This window comes from Palaemon carinicauda, chromosome 38, assembly GCF_036898095.1.
Source record: "Palaemon carinicauda isolate YSFRI2023 chromosome 38, ASM3689809v2, whole genome shotgun sequence".
In the NCBI taxonomy this organism is placed as follows: domain Eukaryota; kingdom Metazoa; phylum Arthropoda; class Malacostraca; order Decapoda; family Palaemonidae; genus Palaemon; species Palaemon carinicauda.
In genome coordinates this window covers 68,595,478-68,614,737 of record NC_090762.1, presented here as the reverse complement: position 1 = coordinate 68,614,737, position 19,260 = coordinate 68,595,478, and the positions used below count along the sequence as shown (strand labels likewise).

Below are 19,260 nucleotides of genomic sequence, written 5' to 3'. Positions count from 1 at the left end.
ACCGTCCAGCTGATCTGAATGATACCCTTCAATTCGAAATTCTTCAAAATTTAGTCAAATTATGATGAAAATGAACAACCAACCAACAAAATATGTGGAGATAACTTTATATTTCATCAGAATTGGTTACACACATGCAGCTTACGATATCAGTGTGGTTGGTTCCCTTAAGCGGTTAGCCCTTGTCTTACTCCCTGGACTGTGACGTAGACGCCTGGAAATACATTTCCGCTCTAAAAACATAGTGATATTGATCGTTGTTGCCTTTCTAGTGTCTTTTAACATTCTTTTACTACTTAGTAGGATACTAGTTGTATGAACACACACATATACTATATATTTATATATATATATATATATATATATATATATATATATATATATATATATATATATATATATATATATATCTACCACTTGTGATTTTAATCAATGAAAATATCAACCGCAATGGCATTTAATACCGAATTCTCCTTTCGGAATGTATATCCATTAGAAATTCATTTATGATACATGCTTCTGGCTGGGCAGAGATTTGAACCTATAATTCTTACGAGAAATCATGGCAGCAAGGACTCTACCAATCGACATACCAATATATATATATATATATATATATATATATATATATATATATATATATATATATATATATATATATATATATATATATATATCCTCTTACGCCTATTGAAGCAAGGGGCCTCGGTTAGATTTTGCCAGTCGTCTCTATCCTCAGCTTTTAAATCAATACTTCTTCATTCATCATCTCCTACTTCACGCTTCATAGTCCTCAGTCATGTAGACCTGGGTCTTCCAATTGTTCTAGGGCCTTGTGGAGTCCAGTTAAACGTTTGGTGAACTAATCTCTCTTGGAGAGTGCGAAGAGCATGCCCGAACCATCTCCATCTATTGGTAATCCAATTTTGAATGGAGTTTAAAATAGCTGATCAATGTAATTGTTATTAAGAATAGATGTAAATGTATCAAGTAAGATAAGGAAATTTTCCTTTTATTTTCCCTTCTTTATACAGCATTTGTCTTCTCCCATCTATTTTCTTACGATAACAAATACCTTTATTGTGTCACCAGTTCCAGAAAGATCTATAATAAACAAAGCTGGGACCTTCTTTGATCTGTTTGAGGATGTCGGCTTTTCTTCTGCCATAACAAACATTGTTTTTCTTGACGTCGTCTTCTGTAGACGCAAACCTTCGTCTTCTTTGAGGAACTGAATATTTGGGATTTTGTTGTTATCCAGTTCATACGATGAAATAGCAAGTTGAAAAAGATCAAGGGGTTTTATAAAGCTATTTAGGAAGGGAGAGGAGATAAATAATCAGAGATAAGAGGAGAGAAACTTAATAAACCCCTTTTTATTTTTAATACTCAAGAACAATGGTTTCATTTTGGAGTGTCTTTCCACGAGAAGATCTGCTCACTACAGGTAAAGTTAACCCCTTGAATGAAGAAGAATTCCATGGTACTTCACCAATTCTGTAGTAATACTTCTCACGAAAACAGCCAGAATGGGATTAACGAAGACAAAATTCGAGAAATCTCATGTCATTTTGTAGTCGAAGAAACCATATAACGCGAAACCGGTTTGTTAAACTAAGTTAGAGGAAAATAGAAGCGGGTAAGAATGAAGGAAAACCTTATAAAATGTCTTCTATCATGTCCCATAGTGCACGTAGCAATATAAAGAGGTTTTTCTCTACGAGCAGCTATAGAATCAAGACCCCGTGCTGGCACAAGTTTAGTTTAATTCAAGCAACAAACTGCAATTCACGCCAATCCTAAGTTGTGGTAGCCTATTGAAAACGTCCTTGCTTGGAAATCTGCTAGACCGGGATTTGAGACGCGCTCAAGTTCGATAGTTCCTTGTAGTGTCTGCAACCACATCAATCTTGCGAGCTAGGGAGGGGTTTAGGATCTACTTGCTGAGTCATCAACAGCCATTGCCTGGCCCCTCCCTTTTCCTAACTGGGTGGAGAGGGGGCATGTGCGCTGATAGTCATCAACAGTCATTGTCTGGTCTTCCCTGGATCTAGCTTGGATAGAGAGGGACTTGGGCACTGATAGTCATCAACAGTCATTGTCTGGCGCTCCCAGGACCTAGAGAGAGGGTTGGGCGCTGATCATATGTATATATGGTCAGTCTCTAGGACATTGCGCTGCTAGAGCATTGTCACTATCTCTTACCCCTGCCATTCATAAGACGTTTAAAACTTTTAAAAGAGAGGAAACTAACGTAATAAGATTAACGTCCTTGTTCTTTCTATGTCAACATTCCGTACCGGGCTGGGACGAGCGGCTATAGGTCCTTGTGATAACCGACTGATATATTCCTCCAATAAAACTAATCTTTAGACATAATGAAAAAAAAAAAAATCAGCGAAAAGGTCCACTGATTGTCGGTCTTTCCGCTTGAATTAAGCAAAGATATTAATCATGTCAGCTATTTCTCTCCCCGTTGATGAGATTATAAGATTATACTTGGAAATGAGATATCGAGCACACCCTTGGGGCCCATTTGCCGTTTCGCCAATTACTATGATATGCATATCTGAAGGAATTCTCTGGCTGGAGAAATAGTCAAGACCCTTGCTGGAAATTTAGGTAAAATTCAAGTCTCTCTCTCTCTCTCTCTCTCTCTCTCTCTCTCTCTCTCTCTCTCTCTCTCTCTCTCTCTCTCTCTCTCTCTGCAAAAATTCCTTATAAAATATCATGTAATGACTTGAGATATAGCAAGCACCTTTAAAATATATTCAGAATTTCGTTCTCTGTAGAAAGCAACTCCGTATTTGCATTTTCCCCCGATGAAGGACACCAATATTCCTGGATTTATTCCGGAGCTTTTTCGGAGACTGTAATCTTTCTCTAGCTCTTTATGAGGCACCAACGGCAATTTTTCCCATCTCTTTTTTTTTCTTCTTTCTTTTAACAAAGGCCACGATGCCACCTAAGTTTACATGAAAATTGTCTTCATAACTCATATGACAAGCCTTTGAAATTAGTCTTTCTTTTACTTGACGTTGGGGAAAAAGGGAAAAAAAAAAAGTTTGACGTCATAGGCTTCAGAGGATGCTGGCTTGATTCGCCTCATGCGGTTATGTATAAATATTTCAAATCGCAAAGGTTCGTAAGCGTGACATTGAATAATTATTTGGATATATGCTACTACTTATGATAAAAGTAATAATATTCTTTCCTAGTTTACTTCAATTTTTTTATTCTTAATTCCATAGTAAGCGGTTTTGTCTATAGAGGCTTTTAGTTTTTAGCATTCTGCTTTTATATTTGCAATTGAAACTTGGTTTGTACTACTACTTCGACTACAACTACTACTACTACTACTACTACTACTACTACTACTACTACTACTACTACTACTACTGCTGCAGGCACAAATAATAATAATAATAATAATAATAATAATAATAATAATAATAATAACATTAATAATAATAATATGTAGTATCACAATAAAATATAATTTTACTTTTATGAAAATACTCAGTAAATCATTCTCTGAGATACAGTATCCGCTAACAAGTTTAAAACAAGCAAAACGAGACCATGGCTTTGTGTCATCGATTTGAAGTGATTGAGCAGGCAAAGGAACGAGCAATACGAGAGAGGCGGAACTGGCATTATATTTCTTAATATATATTTACACTGTTGCACACACAGATATATATATATATATATATATATATATATATATATACATACATATATATATATACAGATTACATATATACATAGATATATATATATATATATATATATATATATATATATATATATATATATATATATATATGTATGTATATATACACATATATATATACATATAATATATATATATATATATATATATATATATATATATATATGTATGTATGTATATATGTAATCTGTATATATATATATATATATATATATATATATATATATATATATATATATAAAGATTACATATATACATACATATATATAATATATATATTATTTATGTATGTATATATGTAATCTGTATATATACATACATATATATAAAACAGAGTAGCCTATATGAACAAAAGAAAAATGAAATATAACTATAAAAATAATTATTATGAAAATGAAAAACTTTTCTGTATTAACCGTATGCAAAGTCTGACTAACGTACGGACAAATACAAGCAAAAGAGAAAGAGTTATAAGAAGTTATTGGAAGTGGGAGATATGATGGAGTAAACCGAGTGTAAAATGACGAGGCAATTGACGTAAGAAGCACGAGTGCAAAGAGGCGGCGATAAAAGCTCTATTCTTAGCATCTCGAAACACTTTCCAGTGATGATCGCAAATGCCTTCTCAAGCGCCAAACTCAAGGATATCATTCTCAGAGAGAGAGAGAGAGAGAGAGAGAGAGAGAGAGAGAGAGAGAGAGAGAGAGAGAGAGAGAGAGAGTGTTATTCTTGGTTTCTCTCAAACACCTCCAGTTGAGGAAAATGGTAAACGATGTGATATACAAATATTTGGGGAGGCGCTTACAAACAATTGCAGGTCTCTCTAGAATACAGTTGAGTTTCAAGGTTTAAAGGTCGCCCGTGAATAGCCAAGGAAAGGGAACGTTACAATGACTTATGGAATGAACATATGATCAGAGCCCAAGCCCCTGTCTAACCAAGCTGGACCTGGAAGGGCTAGGCAATGGTTGCTGATAACTCACTAGACCAGGGAGGGACAGGTAGGCTACCCTTAAACCGCCCCGATCCTTAGCTCACAAGGATGGGGAGGTCACAGACACTACAAGAAACTATCGAGCTTAAGAAATTCTCGAACTTCATGGATGCAGATCGCTCGGCAAAGACGTATCCAAAATTGTTTTCAGTCTTACTATTCACTAGCACCCGACATTACAGAGAAAATTGTACAAATACAGTATCTGAGGCACAGACACAGACTACTCTAGACAGAAAACCAATTTCTCTCTTAACTATTTCCAAAATAATATTCAAGTTCAATATGTGAAACGGCGAGACAAAGGAAAACTAGATACTAAACGAGATAAAATAAGACAGAAAGACAGAAGATTTAAGTTTCATTTCAAACATCCCCACCACAAAAGATGGTTTTCCCCAATTCGGGATATAAACAGCAAATTCCTCCTTCACTTCCCAACCGATCATTCATACTCCATTCATACCAGCACAACCTCCACCCCCGCTGGGTCCAATCCACCCCTCTCCCCAAATCCACCCCACACCCCACCACCCTCAACACAGAAATATCTTTCCGAAATATGACGAGAGCTTGAAAGGTGGAAAAGCGATCGTCCAATAGAAGCCTCGTAAGAGATAACGAGCGGATTGCTTAAACGGATAATTGAAGGGGATTGCATCAAGGAGAAAGGCCGGCCAATATGTTATCTCTCTAATAACAATATATGTTGCGCTCTTTTCCTATTGTAGGACAAAGGCTTCAAGATGCGTCTTTGCCAATCAGTGTCAAAACTATTTCTTTCTTCGCTTTATGGCCGGTGTGTGTGTCTATGTATGTATATATATATATATATATATATATATATATATATATATATATATATATATATATATATATATATATATATAATCTGTGTGTGTGCGTGTGTGTGTATGCTTTGAGGAAACCGGTGGGGGACGAAAGGCTCACTTTTAACTTTGCGGTATATTAAATCTGTGTGTGTGTGTATGCATGTATGTATGTATGTGTATATGTATATACATATATATATATATATATATATATATATATATATATATATTACACATACACGCATACACTATATGTACATATATACATACATATATACCTATATATATATATATATATATATATATATATATATATTACACACATACAAACATATACTATATATACATATATACATACATACATATATATATATATATATATATATATATATATATATATATATATATATATATATATATATATTACACACATATATATACATATTTGCATTATCTGATGTGCAAATCATGGATTACCAATACTGCACTATCATTACCCCTTACGACCCTCAGACTCCAGACACTTTCGCCCTAAAGTCATAAAAGAAGTTTTCATCTTTACCTTTAATTCTACTCAAGGCTAATGGTCGAATCTTTAGCCGGGGGAGGTACTTATCTTAAAAGGATTTTCATTATGGATCTGTGATCCCGTGGCAGAATGAGTTCGATATTAAAAGGAAGGTATTTGTGGTTTAGCTGAAATATATATAGTATATATATATATATATATATATATATATATATATATATATATATATATGTGTGTGTGTGTGTGTGTGTGTGTGTGTGTAATTAGATAGGCAAACCTGGGTGAGAATAAAAAAAAGCCAAAAGCCCAGCGCACTTCATTGCAAAGGTTAAACATCCTTAACACTGGCCACTTGGATATATAAACAAAGTTGGCTGTAAAAAAAAAAAAACAAAAAAAAAACAAAAAAAGCAATAAAAATGTCATGGAAGACATTATATGACTAAAATGAACGCTTTACATCATCTCTTTATATTGAACACTAACATTGACGAACCCACTTGTCATAAAAACGATACCTACAAAAAAATAAACAAATAAATATTAAATAGATCTGAAAATTGTTTCCAAGAGAAACACGCGACCACAGATATGGAGAATGCGTAAATATTTATGCATGATGTAAACAAATCCGTGTAAGGTGCGTTGCGATATGTTTCAAGTACATTAAGTGTGTAAGTTACTTAGCACGTCATCTCAGTGACGTCATGATAATCCCAATATATTGATAAGGTTGTAAAAATTCTTGCGGCCATAAAAGAGTCAGGTTCATGGGACCGTGTATAATTTATGATTATAACTTGTTAGATCTGAAAAGCTAGAGAAAAATTCATATTTATATATATATACACGTGTGTACATAGCATATACACACACAGTATATATATATATATATATATATAATATACATATATATATTAGAATTTTTTCGCGTTACGAAGTATAGCGAAAAATAATTGTCCTAACGACATGTAAGCAGATCTTAAGTGTCTTGTTACTTAAGTTCAATTGTTATGTAGGCAGTGGCCAATGAGAATTTAGTGTTGGGTGTAACGTATTCAATGTTTGAAGAGGTATTTAGTAAGTGGTCACTTTCTAGCGCACGCTAGCCCGAGCAAGTCGAATTTATTATTAATATTATTATCATTATTATTTATTAGTAGTACAAGAGTGAGGTTCCACCACTCAAATTTGAGTTACTCTGCATTATTGCCGTGGATACACAGGTTTCCATAGTTTTTTCAAAACTTGAAAATTTGTTTTTTATCTATGGTTTTTCCTGGGCGGCAGAGGAGGCTTATATGTTAATTTTAAAGTTTGTTCATTTTGTTTTAAATATGCACTGCTATATCAGTACAGAAGTTTGTAAAAGTTATTAGAATATGTGATGTTACATCTATATTGTTTTCTAAAAGTATGATTCATTGGAAAAATAAACCTGGCGCCAACCGGCACGGTGCGCTATAAGGCAATTTAATGTTTTATTATGTTTATACCTGTAGTGTAGAGAATGCGGAGTGAAGTGAGGACATATATATATATATATGTACTGTATATATTTAATGTGCATGTACATAATACTACATATGTATAAAACCGTATATATGTGCAAGTATAATATACAGGTATATATAAATATATGTATAAATATATATATATAATATATATATATATATATATATATATATATATATATATATATATGCATATATATGTGTATATATATATATATATATATATATATATATATATATATATATATATATATATATGCATATACATAGCAAGACACTTGCTCTATTATATAGGGGAGATCTACAGTACATGTGTGTATGTTCGTGGGCAAGCATGTGCTTGTAAAAAATATACATATATACAAAAAATTAATTTTGTTAATGTCAATGCAAATACAATTAAATGCTAACGATTTGTAGCATAAAACGGCTTATCCTTGAACATCAGATATAATCTACTATAGAACGTTATTTTCTTTAGTTATCTTACTGCAAAATGGAATTTACCTAAATTTACAATTTTGCAAGAAGTTTAAAAGGGTCCATTCACAAAATAAAAATTGCGTTACATTTATGTTTACTTTAATAGACAGATGCAAGTATTTCTGGATTCGGAAAAAATAACAAATTTCTGGATTCGAAAAAAAAAACTTAATTTGATTAAAAAAAAATAACTTATTTCTGGATTCAGAAAAAAATAAGTACTTTCGGAAAAAAACTACATTTTGGATTCGGGGAAAAAAAAAAACTTATTTCTGGATACCAAAAAAAAAAATATTTCTGGATACAAAAAAAATTATTATTTCTGGATACAAAAAAAAAAAAAGATTATTTCTGGATTAAAAAAAAACACTTATTTCTGGATACCAAAAAAAAAACTTATTTCTGGATACAAAAAAAAAGAAACCTTATTTCTGGATCCGGAAAAAAAATAAAAACTAACTAAGCAGAGGAAGTGAAAATTGTTCATTTTACCCCCAAAAATGGAAAAAGGGTAAAAGATAAAATATAATACACCTTACAATTAAATCATTACGATGAAATTGTAGTGAATTGTCACCCGTTGAGATACTACCGCTTGAGAGTTATTGGGCCCTTTGACTGGCCAGACAGTACTACATTGGATCCTTCTCTCTCGTTACGTTTCATTTTCCCTTTGCCAGCAGTTCTTCTCACCCAAGGTTTTACTACACTGTAATTGTTTAGTGGCCACTTTCCTCTTGGTTAGGGTAGAAGAGAGACTTTAGCTATGGTAAGCAACTCTTTTAGGAGAAGGACACTCCAAAATAAAATAATTATTTTCTAGTCTAAAGTAGTGTCATAGCCTCTATACCATGGTCTTCCACTGTCTTGGGTTAGAGTTCTCTTGCTTGAGGATATATTCGGGCACACAATTCTACCTTATTTCCCTTCCTACTGTTGTGTTCAAGTTTTTATAGTTTATATAGGAAATATTAATTTTAGTGTTGTTACTGTTCTTAAAATATATCATTCCTTTGTTTCCTTTCCTCACTGGGCTATTTTCCCTGTTGGAACCCTCGGGATTATAGCATCCTGCTTTTCCAACTAGGGTTGTAGCTTAGCAATTAATAATGATAATAATAACAATAATAATAATGAGAGAGAGAGAGAGAGAGAGAGAGAGAGAGAGAGAGAGAGAGAGAGAGAGAGAGAGAGAGAGAGAGAGAGAGAGAGCACATCCTTACATATGGCAACTCAGTGTTTCCCCCTTTATAAATCAACGGAAAAATCAATATTGTGTTAAGTAAAAATCAATCAGAAATAAAACTAGACAGGAGCAGTACGTTACATAGCGTTGTACAAAGGAGATTCTTTCAACAACTGAACGTGAAGCACAGTATTATTATTATTAATAATAATAATAATAATAATAATAATAATAATAATAATAATAATAATAATAATAATAATAATAATAATAATAATACTTGAAACAGCACATATAGTGAGAAAAGTGATGGATTCCTTTAAGGAAGCTGGAAGTAACCCGGAACCCCATACTATATACCACTAGTCTCTGTATATTATATAAAAAAAAAAAAAAAAAAAAAAAAGAAGAAGAAGAAGAAGAAGAAGAAGAAGAAGAAGAAGAAGAAGAAGAAGAAGAAGAAGAAGAAGAAGAAGAAGAAGAAGAAGAAGAAGAAGAAGAAGAAGAAGAAGAAGAAGAGCTCCATCCATCCTCACACACAGACACACAAAATATCTGTTATCCAGATATGCATCTCTCCCCAAATCTCTTCCCTTGTTTATCACGAGGCCGGACTTTGATCACATTTGCATCAAAATCGAAAGAATAAAAATATATATACATACATATATATATATATATATATATATATATATATATATATATATATATATATATATATTTATATATATATATATATATATATATATATATATATATATATATATATATATGTATATATATATATAAACCTCTTCCCTGGAGGTAATGCTTACGACGCTGAAGGAAACTCAATATTCTTATCTTAGACTACAAGTTGATTCGAAAGAAACATTATCCGTTAAAAAGAAGCCACGTAATATAAACATTTTCTGATATTCAGTTTATCCAACAGATGGCACCACTGCCATGTAACAATGATTCACTCAGCATCATCTGTGGAAGTGACTCGTTCTGCCACTGCCATTTAGTTGCAAGACAAAACAGAATTCCGTTTTCCCAATCCCACTGTTTATCGTTTATCAAAATTTAAATATGGTTCTATAGACAGGAGGAATTATAATATTCTATATCTATGTTTTATTGAAAACGTAATACAACATCAGGCGACTGTTTATCGGGAGAACACAGATGTGCACAAAAAAAAATGAAAAGCGTCACTTGGTTAACCAAGTTTAAGAGGCTGAGCACTATTGATATGGGCAAGTTCTAAATATATCATATACTTAACTAGAAAAATTGAATGCAAAACCTATAAGCATTGTTTCACACTAATAATGCCTACTCCTAGTAACAGTTCTTTACTGAATTGCCAGTCACCAAGCAGAAATAATATGCAGAACAAAAGCATATCTGACATATGTTAAATATGAAGTAGAGAAGATGTATAGACTAAAACATAATGTAACTAGAAAGGCCCTCTGAGAGTGCAAACCTCCACCACGGCAGCTTATTTCTCGAGACCAGCTTGCCTTTCCCAGAATCACTTTAGACAGTAGGGGTACTTAAAAGTGTGTGTGACAACCATGTACGAACTTGGGATTAAGGTTAGGATTAATTTGATCGACCTTTTCCTCCACCTTGAACTTTGACCTAGGACTTTGAAAATTTAATTACTTACACCACTCAGCATAAAAATTAATCCCTGAAAGTTTCACTACTCTATGAGTAAGAGTGTGACCATTAAGTTGTTCACAAATACACAGACAAACAGGGGCGAAAACATGACCTCCTCCCAACTTCGCTGGCGGAAGTAATTTCAGAAACTTAACATAAAAAACTTCTGTATATATATATATATATATATATATATATATATATATATATATATATATATATATATATATATATATATATGAATTTGAGTCATATTATAATTCCATTAACCGTTTCTTGACATATATAGATACATAAATATGCAGTAATATATTTAGCGGATAAAAATAAGGACGATATCACATCACTGCTTCCATTCAGCCATGCCCAAGGACGAAGCCATCCTTTAAGCTCCTTCTAAGACTTACCAGTGAACGCCCACACGAAGTCCCAGATCAATAGGCAATAAATTACCTTTCTTGTGTAAATGTAACGGCCGATGAGATGCCTTTATCTTGCCTAGGTCCAGAGGGAAGAGGCCAGACAGACAGAGAGAGAGAGAGAGAGAGAGAGAGAGAGAGAGAGAGAGAGAGAGAGAGAGAGAGAGAGAGAGAGAGATATTACGGTCACAGCCGACGGAAGCAAGAGAACATCCTCTGAAAATTCAGAATTTCTGCGCAAAACAAATGCCAAACTACTTGCGCATAAAAATATTGCATTGGTATTAGCACTTGCCTGAAGATTATAGCATACCAAGATTTATGCATGGTATTCATTAACTCTTGTCGAAGAAACATAGAAATATAAACTCAAGAATGTATTACCTGTCTTGGCGTCACCTCTTGTCAAAATGACTTTATTCAACTCATTCATTCTTATACTCGGAGACTAAGAAAACATTCTATGCAGTTCATCTCGACGAGCCCTATTTACTCATTCCTCAGAGAAGAGTCTACTCTCTATCCAGGGTCTGAATGGGTCTTTTGTCTGAAACGGGGCTTTCTTGAGCTACCAGAGGAAAAGTCAACAACGTTGCTTTTAGTCTCTCTTTAAATTTAAATGGTTTTGACAAGGCATGTAATGAAGCCCTGGCCACCAACCTAGGGCCTAAATACAGACAGTCACAGAGTGTCTGTTCTATACAGCAGATCTGTAATGGTCATCTTTAGCGACACCTCATCATCTGCATCTTTCTAAATCCTCTGAATGATTCCTGTGTAAAATAATGTACAAAGTTTTATGCTTCTTTGTTTTAATGTTCTGTCTACATCATTGGTTTATATCGTGTAGGAGATTTCTACTTGTACATGAGCATCAATTGGATAAATACAAACACGATCAAACACATTCGCGCATACACAAACACAAACACACTCACAGATATATATATATATATATATATATATATATATATATATATATATATATATATATATATTCTAACAACTTGTAAGAAGAAGAATTTGACATGGGCAAGACATATAATGAGAATGACAGACAACAGAAGGACTAAAAGATTAACAGGATGGGTCCCTGAAGACTGCAAAAGAAGCAGGGAAAGGAAGAGAAAACGACGTATTGACGAACTAAGAAAGTTTGCAGTTGTAGACTGGCACAGAAAGACCATAAACAGACGTCAGTGGAATAACATGTCTGAGGTTTTTATTCTGCAGTGGACTAGTAACGGCAATGATGATGATGATGATGATGATGATATATTCATTAAATCCAAAGGAACGTGTGGTTTCAACAGTTTTCTAGGTTCAAATGCACTTTAAAAATATATTATAGGGATTATTATTTCAGGCTAAAATATGTATATTCCCACCTCAGTCAACTGTATCAGAATTCGTCAAATATTTCGCACGTTTTTATCCTTACCTATCATGCAGGTTCACACTTAACAATGATGGGGGTCTTCAATACTACTTATGATATATATAAAAAATACAATGAGAACTAGAAAAGCACTCTGAGAGTGCAGACATCCACCACGGCACCTTATATCTCAACCTTCTGCTCGACTTTGAACTTTGACCCAGGACTTTATAAATTGAATCACTTCTACGTGTCAACATAATAATTAATCCCAGAGTTTCGTTATTCTACGAGTTAAATTGCGGCCAGGAAGTTGTTTATAAACAAACAAACAAACGGATAAAAGGAGGGGCAAAAACATAACCTCCTCCCAACTTCGTTGGCGGAGGAAAAATTCAACATGTTTATCAGTATTAGTTAGCTTATACATTTACACCTATTTAAAATAAAAAGTAGATCTAACATCCTCCTCCCTCAGATATTGTTATATTACGTCATTAATTGCGGTTGCTGGAACATCTCATTTCCTAAGTCTATATCTGCCCCACTCTCGTCTTCCTGGGAATTTCCACGATCTCGATGAAGTGTTCTTGCTTCTAAGTCTGTTATGTTTACTTATTTATCTTCAAATTATCTATTTTTAAAGGCCGCTCATGAACGGCAGAGGCAAGGGACAGTGACATCGCCCTAACAAACAGGACAATGCCCTAGAGACTGACCATATAGGTTAAATATGATGAGTGCCCAAGCCCCCTCATCCATCCAAGCTAGGACCAGGGAGGGCTAGGCCATGGTTGCTGATGACTCAGCAGGTAGACCTATAGGCTCCCCCAAAGGCCCATCCTTAGCTCACAAGAATGGTGAGGTTGCAGACACCCCAGTCTGGTGATCACCAGCCATTACAACCCTATTTAGCTTAGTTACATATATTGCAATTCAATAGATAGTCTTGTTTATGCTCACATTTTCATTTCATTCCGTTACTTTTCTTTATTCAGGAACAACCTCTCTGCGCTTTGAAAGTTTTCTACGATTAACAAATAATTCTTAATAGGGGTATACTTATGTATATATTTGTTCGAAAGTCTTTGTAGATTTTCTGCAACACAAAAAATTTTAAACATTTCTATCGTTACGAAATAAAAGCGACGCTCAATTCTTTAATTTATTCTATTTTTTTTTTCATATGTGAACCGTCAGTAAGGTACATTTGTTTACCTTGAATAATAATAATAATAATAATAATAATAATAATAATAATAATAATAATAATAATAATAATAATACTTGAAAGGTAAAACCGTGCACGAAAAAATGTAAAGACTATCCTGGCCGAAATAGTGCTTAAGATCTGCAAGAAATCGTCCCAAATCCTTTACTAACCGACTGGATTTCAACTGAAATGTGGCAACTGGGCCAGACAAAAAGGCTCTCCCTGTAATTCAAAGCTTACATTTATACATATATATATATATATATATATATATATATATATATATATATATATATATATATATATATATGTACACTGTATATATATACATATATATATACTGTATATATATATATATATATATATATATATATATATATATATATATATATATATATATATATATATATATATATATATATATATTTAGTATGGATAGGGAAAGAGTAGTTCAAAATATCCTTTTTATTCCCAAAGTTTCGTGATTCTTAATCACATTGTCCAGGGCTACAAATACAACATATACAAAATGTGCAAACAAAATGTTGACAACAAAGATTTCAGCATCATTGGTCAAGTGTCTAATTACCATGACTTACTTCATCTTGAATCCATATTGATCAAACGACTTGTTCCGTCGTTAAATACCCAAGCCTCTTCCATTCAATTATATTTGTCATAGCTTCTGCGAGGTTGGTTCCACTACTTTATCTGATGTAATATATATATATATATATATATATATATATATATATATATATATATATATATATATAAATATATATATATATATATATATATATATATATATATATATATATATATATATATATATATATATATATATATATATATATTCCTTTTAATTTCAACTGATTTTTATTGTTTTGAATGAATTTGTAAAAAACATTTAACTGTTACTTAATTCTTTTTTAAGGTTTTATTTGTAGCCCTGGACAATGTGATTAAGAATCACGGAACATTGGGATTAAGAAGGATATTTTGAACTACTCTTTCCCTATTCATACTATGATATTCGTGTTCATTACTGGCTGTTGCTGCCTTCACCGAAGATATATATATATATATATATATATATATATATATATATATATATATATACATATGTATATAATATATATATATATATATATATATATATATACTATAATATATATATATATATATATATATATATATATATATATATATATATATATATATATATATATACTGCTCGCGATAAGAAAAAATTCATGTACATGAAGCAAGGAATGTTACGACAGTCAACGCTTGAGCAGGTAAAGCCGTATTCGTCATGTTTCTAAATATTCATCCTTTTGATGGAAATTATTTAAGGCAAAGAAAAAAAAGATATTCTATGTGCGTGCATGTATGTATATATGTATGTGAGAGAGAGAGAGAGAGAGAGAGAGAGAGAGAGAGAGAGAGAGAGAGAGAGAGAGAGAGAGAGAGAGAGCTCACACGCATGTGTATGTCTGTGTGCGTGAGAATATCTATAAAAAAGGGTATTTCTACCATAGTTTATAGTAGAAAGGGGTGTCAGTAATTATGTGTATCTGAGTGTATTTGTGTAGCCGCACCTGCCTAAACACGCATGTAAGTGAAGTTAAGTACAATGGTACGTAAGCAGACGTAGCATAAAGACGCATAGGCTATAGTTACCTGGCCGAAGTACCTGGGGAGACCAGCATAATAACCTACCTGGAGTAAGGAGAGTCATAGCCAGGACGAGCACTGTGGCTATTTGCGTCAACCACGTCATCCTCCAGACAATCGAACGCGGACACCTGTTGAGAAAATCGATTGAAGACGAGGTTCTTTATGTTGGGCACTTATCAGTAAATCTCTCCTCTACAGGTGTAAGCTTACGTTAAGAGAAACTGCGGCTGAAGTGTACTTCCTTATTCTTATGCTCAAGTGACTAATCAGTGACTATTAAGGAGTGCTTTTAAAAATTAGAAAATAATACTATTTAGTTCTGTTTGATGGAAGGAGTACTCTACTATCCTGTCGTTTAATTTTACCATTTCAGATTTCAATTTGAGTATTATTTCAAAACAATATTAAGAGCCAATGACTTATACTCTCCATATTATAAAAAAAAATATGAAATAAATATATAAGGCATAACCACAGCAATTAATAAATCAGGTTTTGTTAATAACATGTGATTATGAAAAGTATAAAAATAATGTTTTAAAAATCCTGACACAAATCAAAGACAATATATCATACTTTTGAAGACACTTGTCATAATTGTAACACGCATACAATGAAAGAATGATTACAGATATTGCTAACAATTTTTTTTATCATAAACAATTTAAATATCTTCAACGTTTTCGCGCTACATAAATACGCTTACTTTTCTTACTTACCTAAACCTTCATACACAATCGTATATATATATATATATATATATATATATATATATATATATATATATATATATATATATATATATATATGTATAGATAGATAGATAGATAGATAGATAGATAGATAGATAAATATTCATTATTTTATCGTCCTCATCTTTTTCTTACTGAGGACTTCAACATCATATACTGTATATGATCTACTCAAATCCCGGGGGTAAAACATGTCAGTTGCCTGATGTCCGGAATGAAAATAATTCAAAGAACTCCTTAGGATGATAGATGCCTCTGATTGGACAAAGACAGTAAAGGAAAGACCGGAAAGCTCTTCTAAAAAATGCTCATTAGCTCTCAAGTCACCGCCATCTATTGACAAGGAAAATTCACTGAAATTTAGGAAATTTAAGCCCTTGACAGTGGAACACTAATGTAGGTATTGCTTTTCTATAAAATATACATTTTCAAAAATTTTATATTTATTCAGCATCATCCAGAAGTGGTGACAGCCATAATTCACATCCAGCGATCTGTTTTTAAAGTCCATATGTAAACGAAAGACCAACTAATCAGCGACTTCTGTTGCCAACGCGCCTTACTAACAAGGGATAATGCTCACGAAAATTCAAACGATTTTCCAATCTTCACACTACAGCTTTGTAGATTGGAGGAGGATGGACATCAGCCAGCACTAATGACGCATAAGAGGACGAAGTGTCACCTGGCGAATGAATCTGTTGCTCTTTCCCATCGATTTATGGATATATTAGGAACCTTTCCACATTTCTTCGCTCTTTCTCTGAAATCTCCAACTGCCAGAGCTGTTGTTCAGATTCTTATTTTATTTTTCCATATTTTTATCGTGGATTATATTTGTTTGCTTACAACTTAAAAGTTCTCTTCCCATTACCTTACTCCTATGATTCTTCGAAAGCTGAGCATTAAAAGGTTGAATACCTTTATATGGAAAATACAACCACGCACTATTTCAATACTAGTATTCTCGAGCCCCTAGATACATATAATTTGGAGACAAATTTCTAGTGTATTTCATCTCTAGCTCTCTGAATAAAATATATTACTGACATTCCACCCGTTCTAGCCAATATTCGCAGTCTAAAATCACTTAAACTAAGCTCATTATGGGATTAGGTACAAACATTATCAATATTTCTAAAAGCCACGCCATAACCCTAGTTATAAAAGAAAATTCCTACAAACCCAAGAGGGTGGATATTGAGAAGAGAATGTAGTGTGAAACAGAAATAACAAAGAATAAAACTAAAATTAAAACGAATAAGATAAATATCCTAAATATCCTTTTTATGAAAGGATAACGAAGACTTATATACTTGAAAATTCATGAGGTACTACTTAATGGAAACCAATGCATCACTAAACACACTATTTAAACGTCATGAATCAACCAGCTTGCCTATATTGGATATTGAGAGGACAATATTTCCTTGAACTCTGATTTTCCTTTATGTTATGAGGTAAGGTAATAGGATAAGACAATAATAAACCAGTCAAATAATCGTTCGATGGAGAGAGGATGGTCATAAATAGGGTCTGAAGGCAGCTTTCTATTGATGAGAAGCTTAAATATCGAAAAGGTATCAGGTAAACATTATTATCATTACTTGCTAAGCTACAACACTGTTGGAAAAGCAGGATGCTATTAGCCCCGGGGTCCAATAGGAAAAATAGCCCAGTGAAGAAATGAAATAACGAAACAAATAGAATAGTGTGCCTGAGTATACCCTCAAGCGAGAAAACTCTAAGCCAAGACAGTGGAAGGCCATGGTACAGAGGCTATGGCACTACCCAAGACTAGAGAACAATGGTTTGATTTTGGAGTGTCCTCCTAGAAGAGCTGCTTATCACAGATAGTCTCTTCTACTCTTACCAAGAGTAAAGTAGCAACTAAACAATTATAAAGACCCCAGTTCCATAAGTCTTTAACATAAGAGTGTAAAAGAAGATAAGATTATATAAATGTAAGGATCAAAATAATTCTAAATTATTGATGCGTGCGTGAGGGGGTGAGTGTCATCGGTCTCCTAATATCTAGGACCACGTTCAATCCTAAGCTATCCTAAGCTATTGCCTACAACTCAACCTGGCTCTAAATAGATGTCAGCATTTGCTCATAGGAAAAAGGAGGCAAGGCTAACATCACTCTTTCTAGGGGGGAAACTGTATGGTGAAATACATAAACGCTTATAGGTATGTATGTATGTGTACATATACAACAAATGGAACAGTTTTTAGTCTATTGAAGGACAAAGGCCTAACACATATCCTTAGTCATATCTGAGGTTTGGCTATTTTAATCAAAACGCTGGGTACTGCGGAATGGTGATGGTGGGAGACTTTAGTCACAGCAAACCTTTTCACCGCATTAAGGTATCCCTACTCAGAGAGGGATACTGTGTATACATACACACACACACATATATATATATATATATAGAGAGAGAGAGAGAGAGAGAGAGAGAGAGAGAGAGAGAGAGAGAGAGAGAGAGAGAGAGAGAGAGAGAGAGAGAGGTGTTACTATAGATGAAAACTAGCACCAAATTTTATTTGGATCTCGCCAAGTAGTAGGCTAATCCGTTGGAAAAAAAGCATAACAGAAAACTAATTAACTAATGTGCTTTTGTTCGCGTGTCAATTCACCGGTATATTTATCTATTTGAATCGACCGTAAAGTAAGTTCTGCATCACATAAATAGCATATGTATACGTATAAACACTTGCAAAGCTAGGTACAAGCGCCCACATATGTCCTTATGTTCCGTGTGTACATTAATGCCGCTGTGGATCTGATAAGCAAGAGCATTTATATGCAACAACGGTCTTATCCACTGTATAAAACTGCACTGACAGGAAATAATATATGAAAGTATACAATTATCTT

At 33.2% G+C, this 19,260-nt stretch overlaps 1 protein-coding gene across 2 annotated transcripts in view; it reads right to left on the bottom strand.

Annotated features, from left to right (window-relative positions):
- LOC137630704 (uncharacterized) overlaps positions 1-19,260 on the bottom strand; it is a 207,240-nt gene that overhangs the window by 154,219 nt on the left and 33,761 nt on the right. For both annotated transcript variants that reach the window (XM_068362338.1, XM_068362339.1), the window contains exon 2: positions 15,667-15,752. In XM_068362338.1, the coding sequence (XP_068218439.1) occupies positions 15,667-15,727 (61 nt within the window). In that variant the 5' untranslated portion in view covers positions 15,728-15,752. The remainder of the gene's footprint in view (positions 1-15,666; positions 15,753-19,260) is intronic.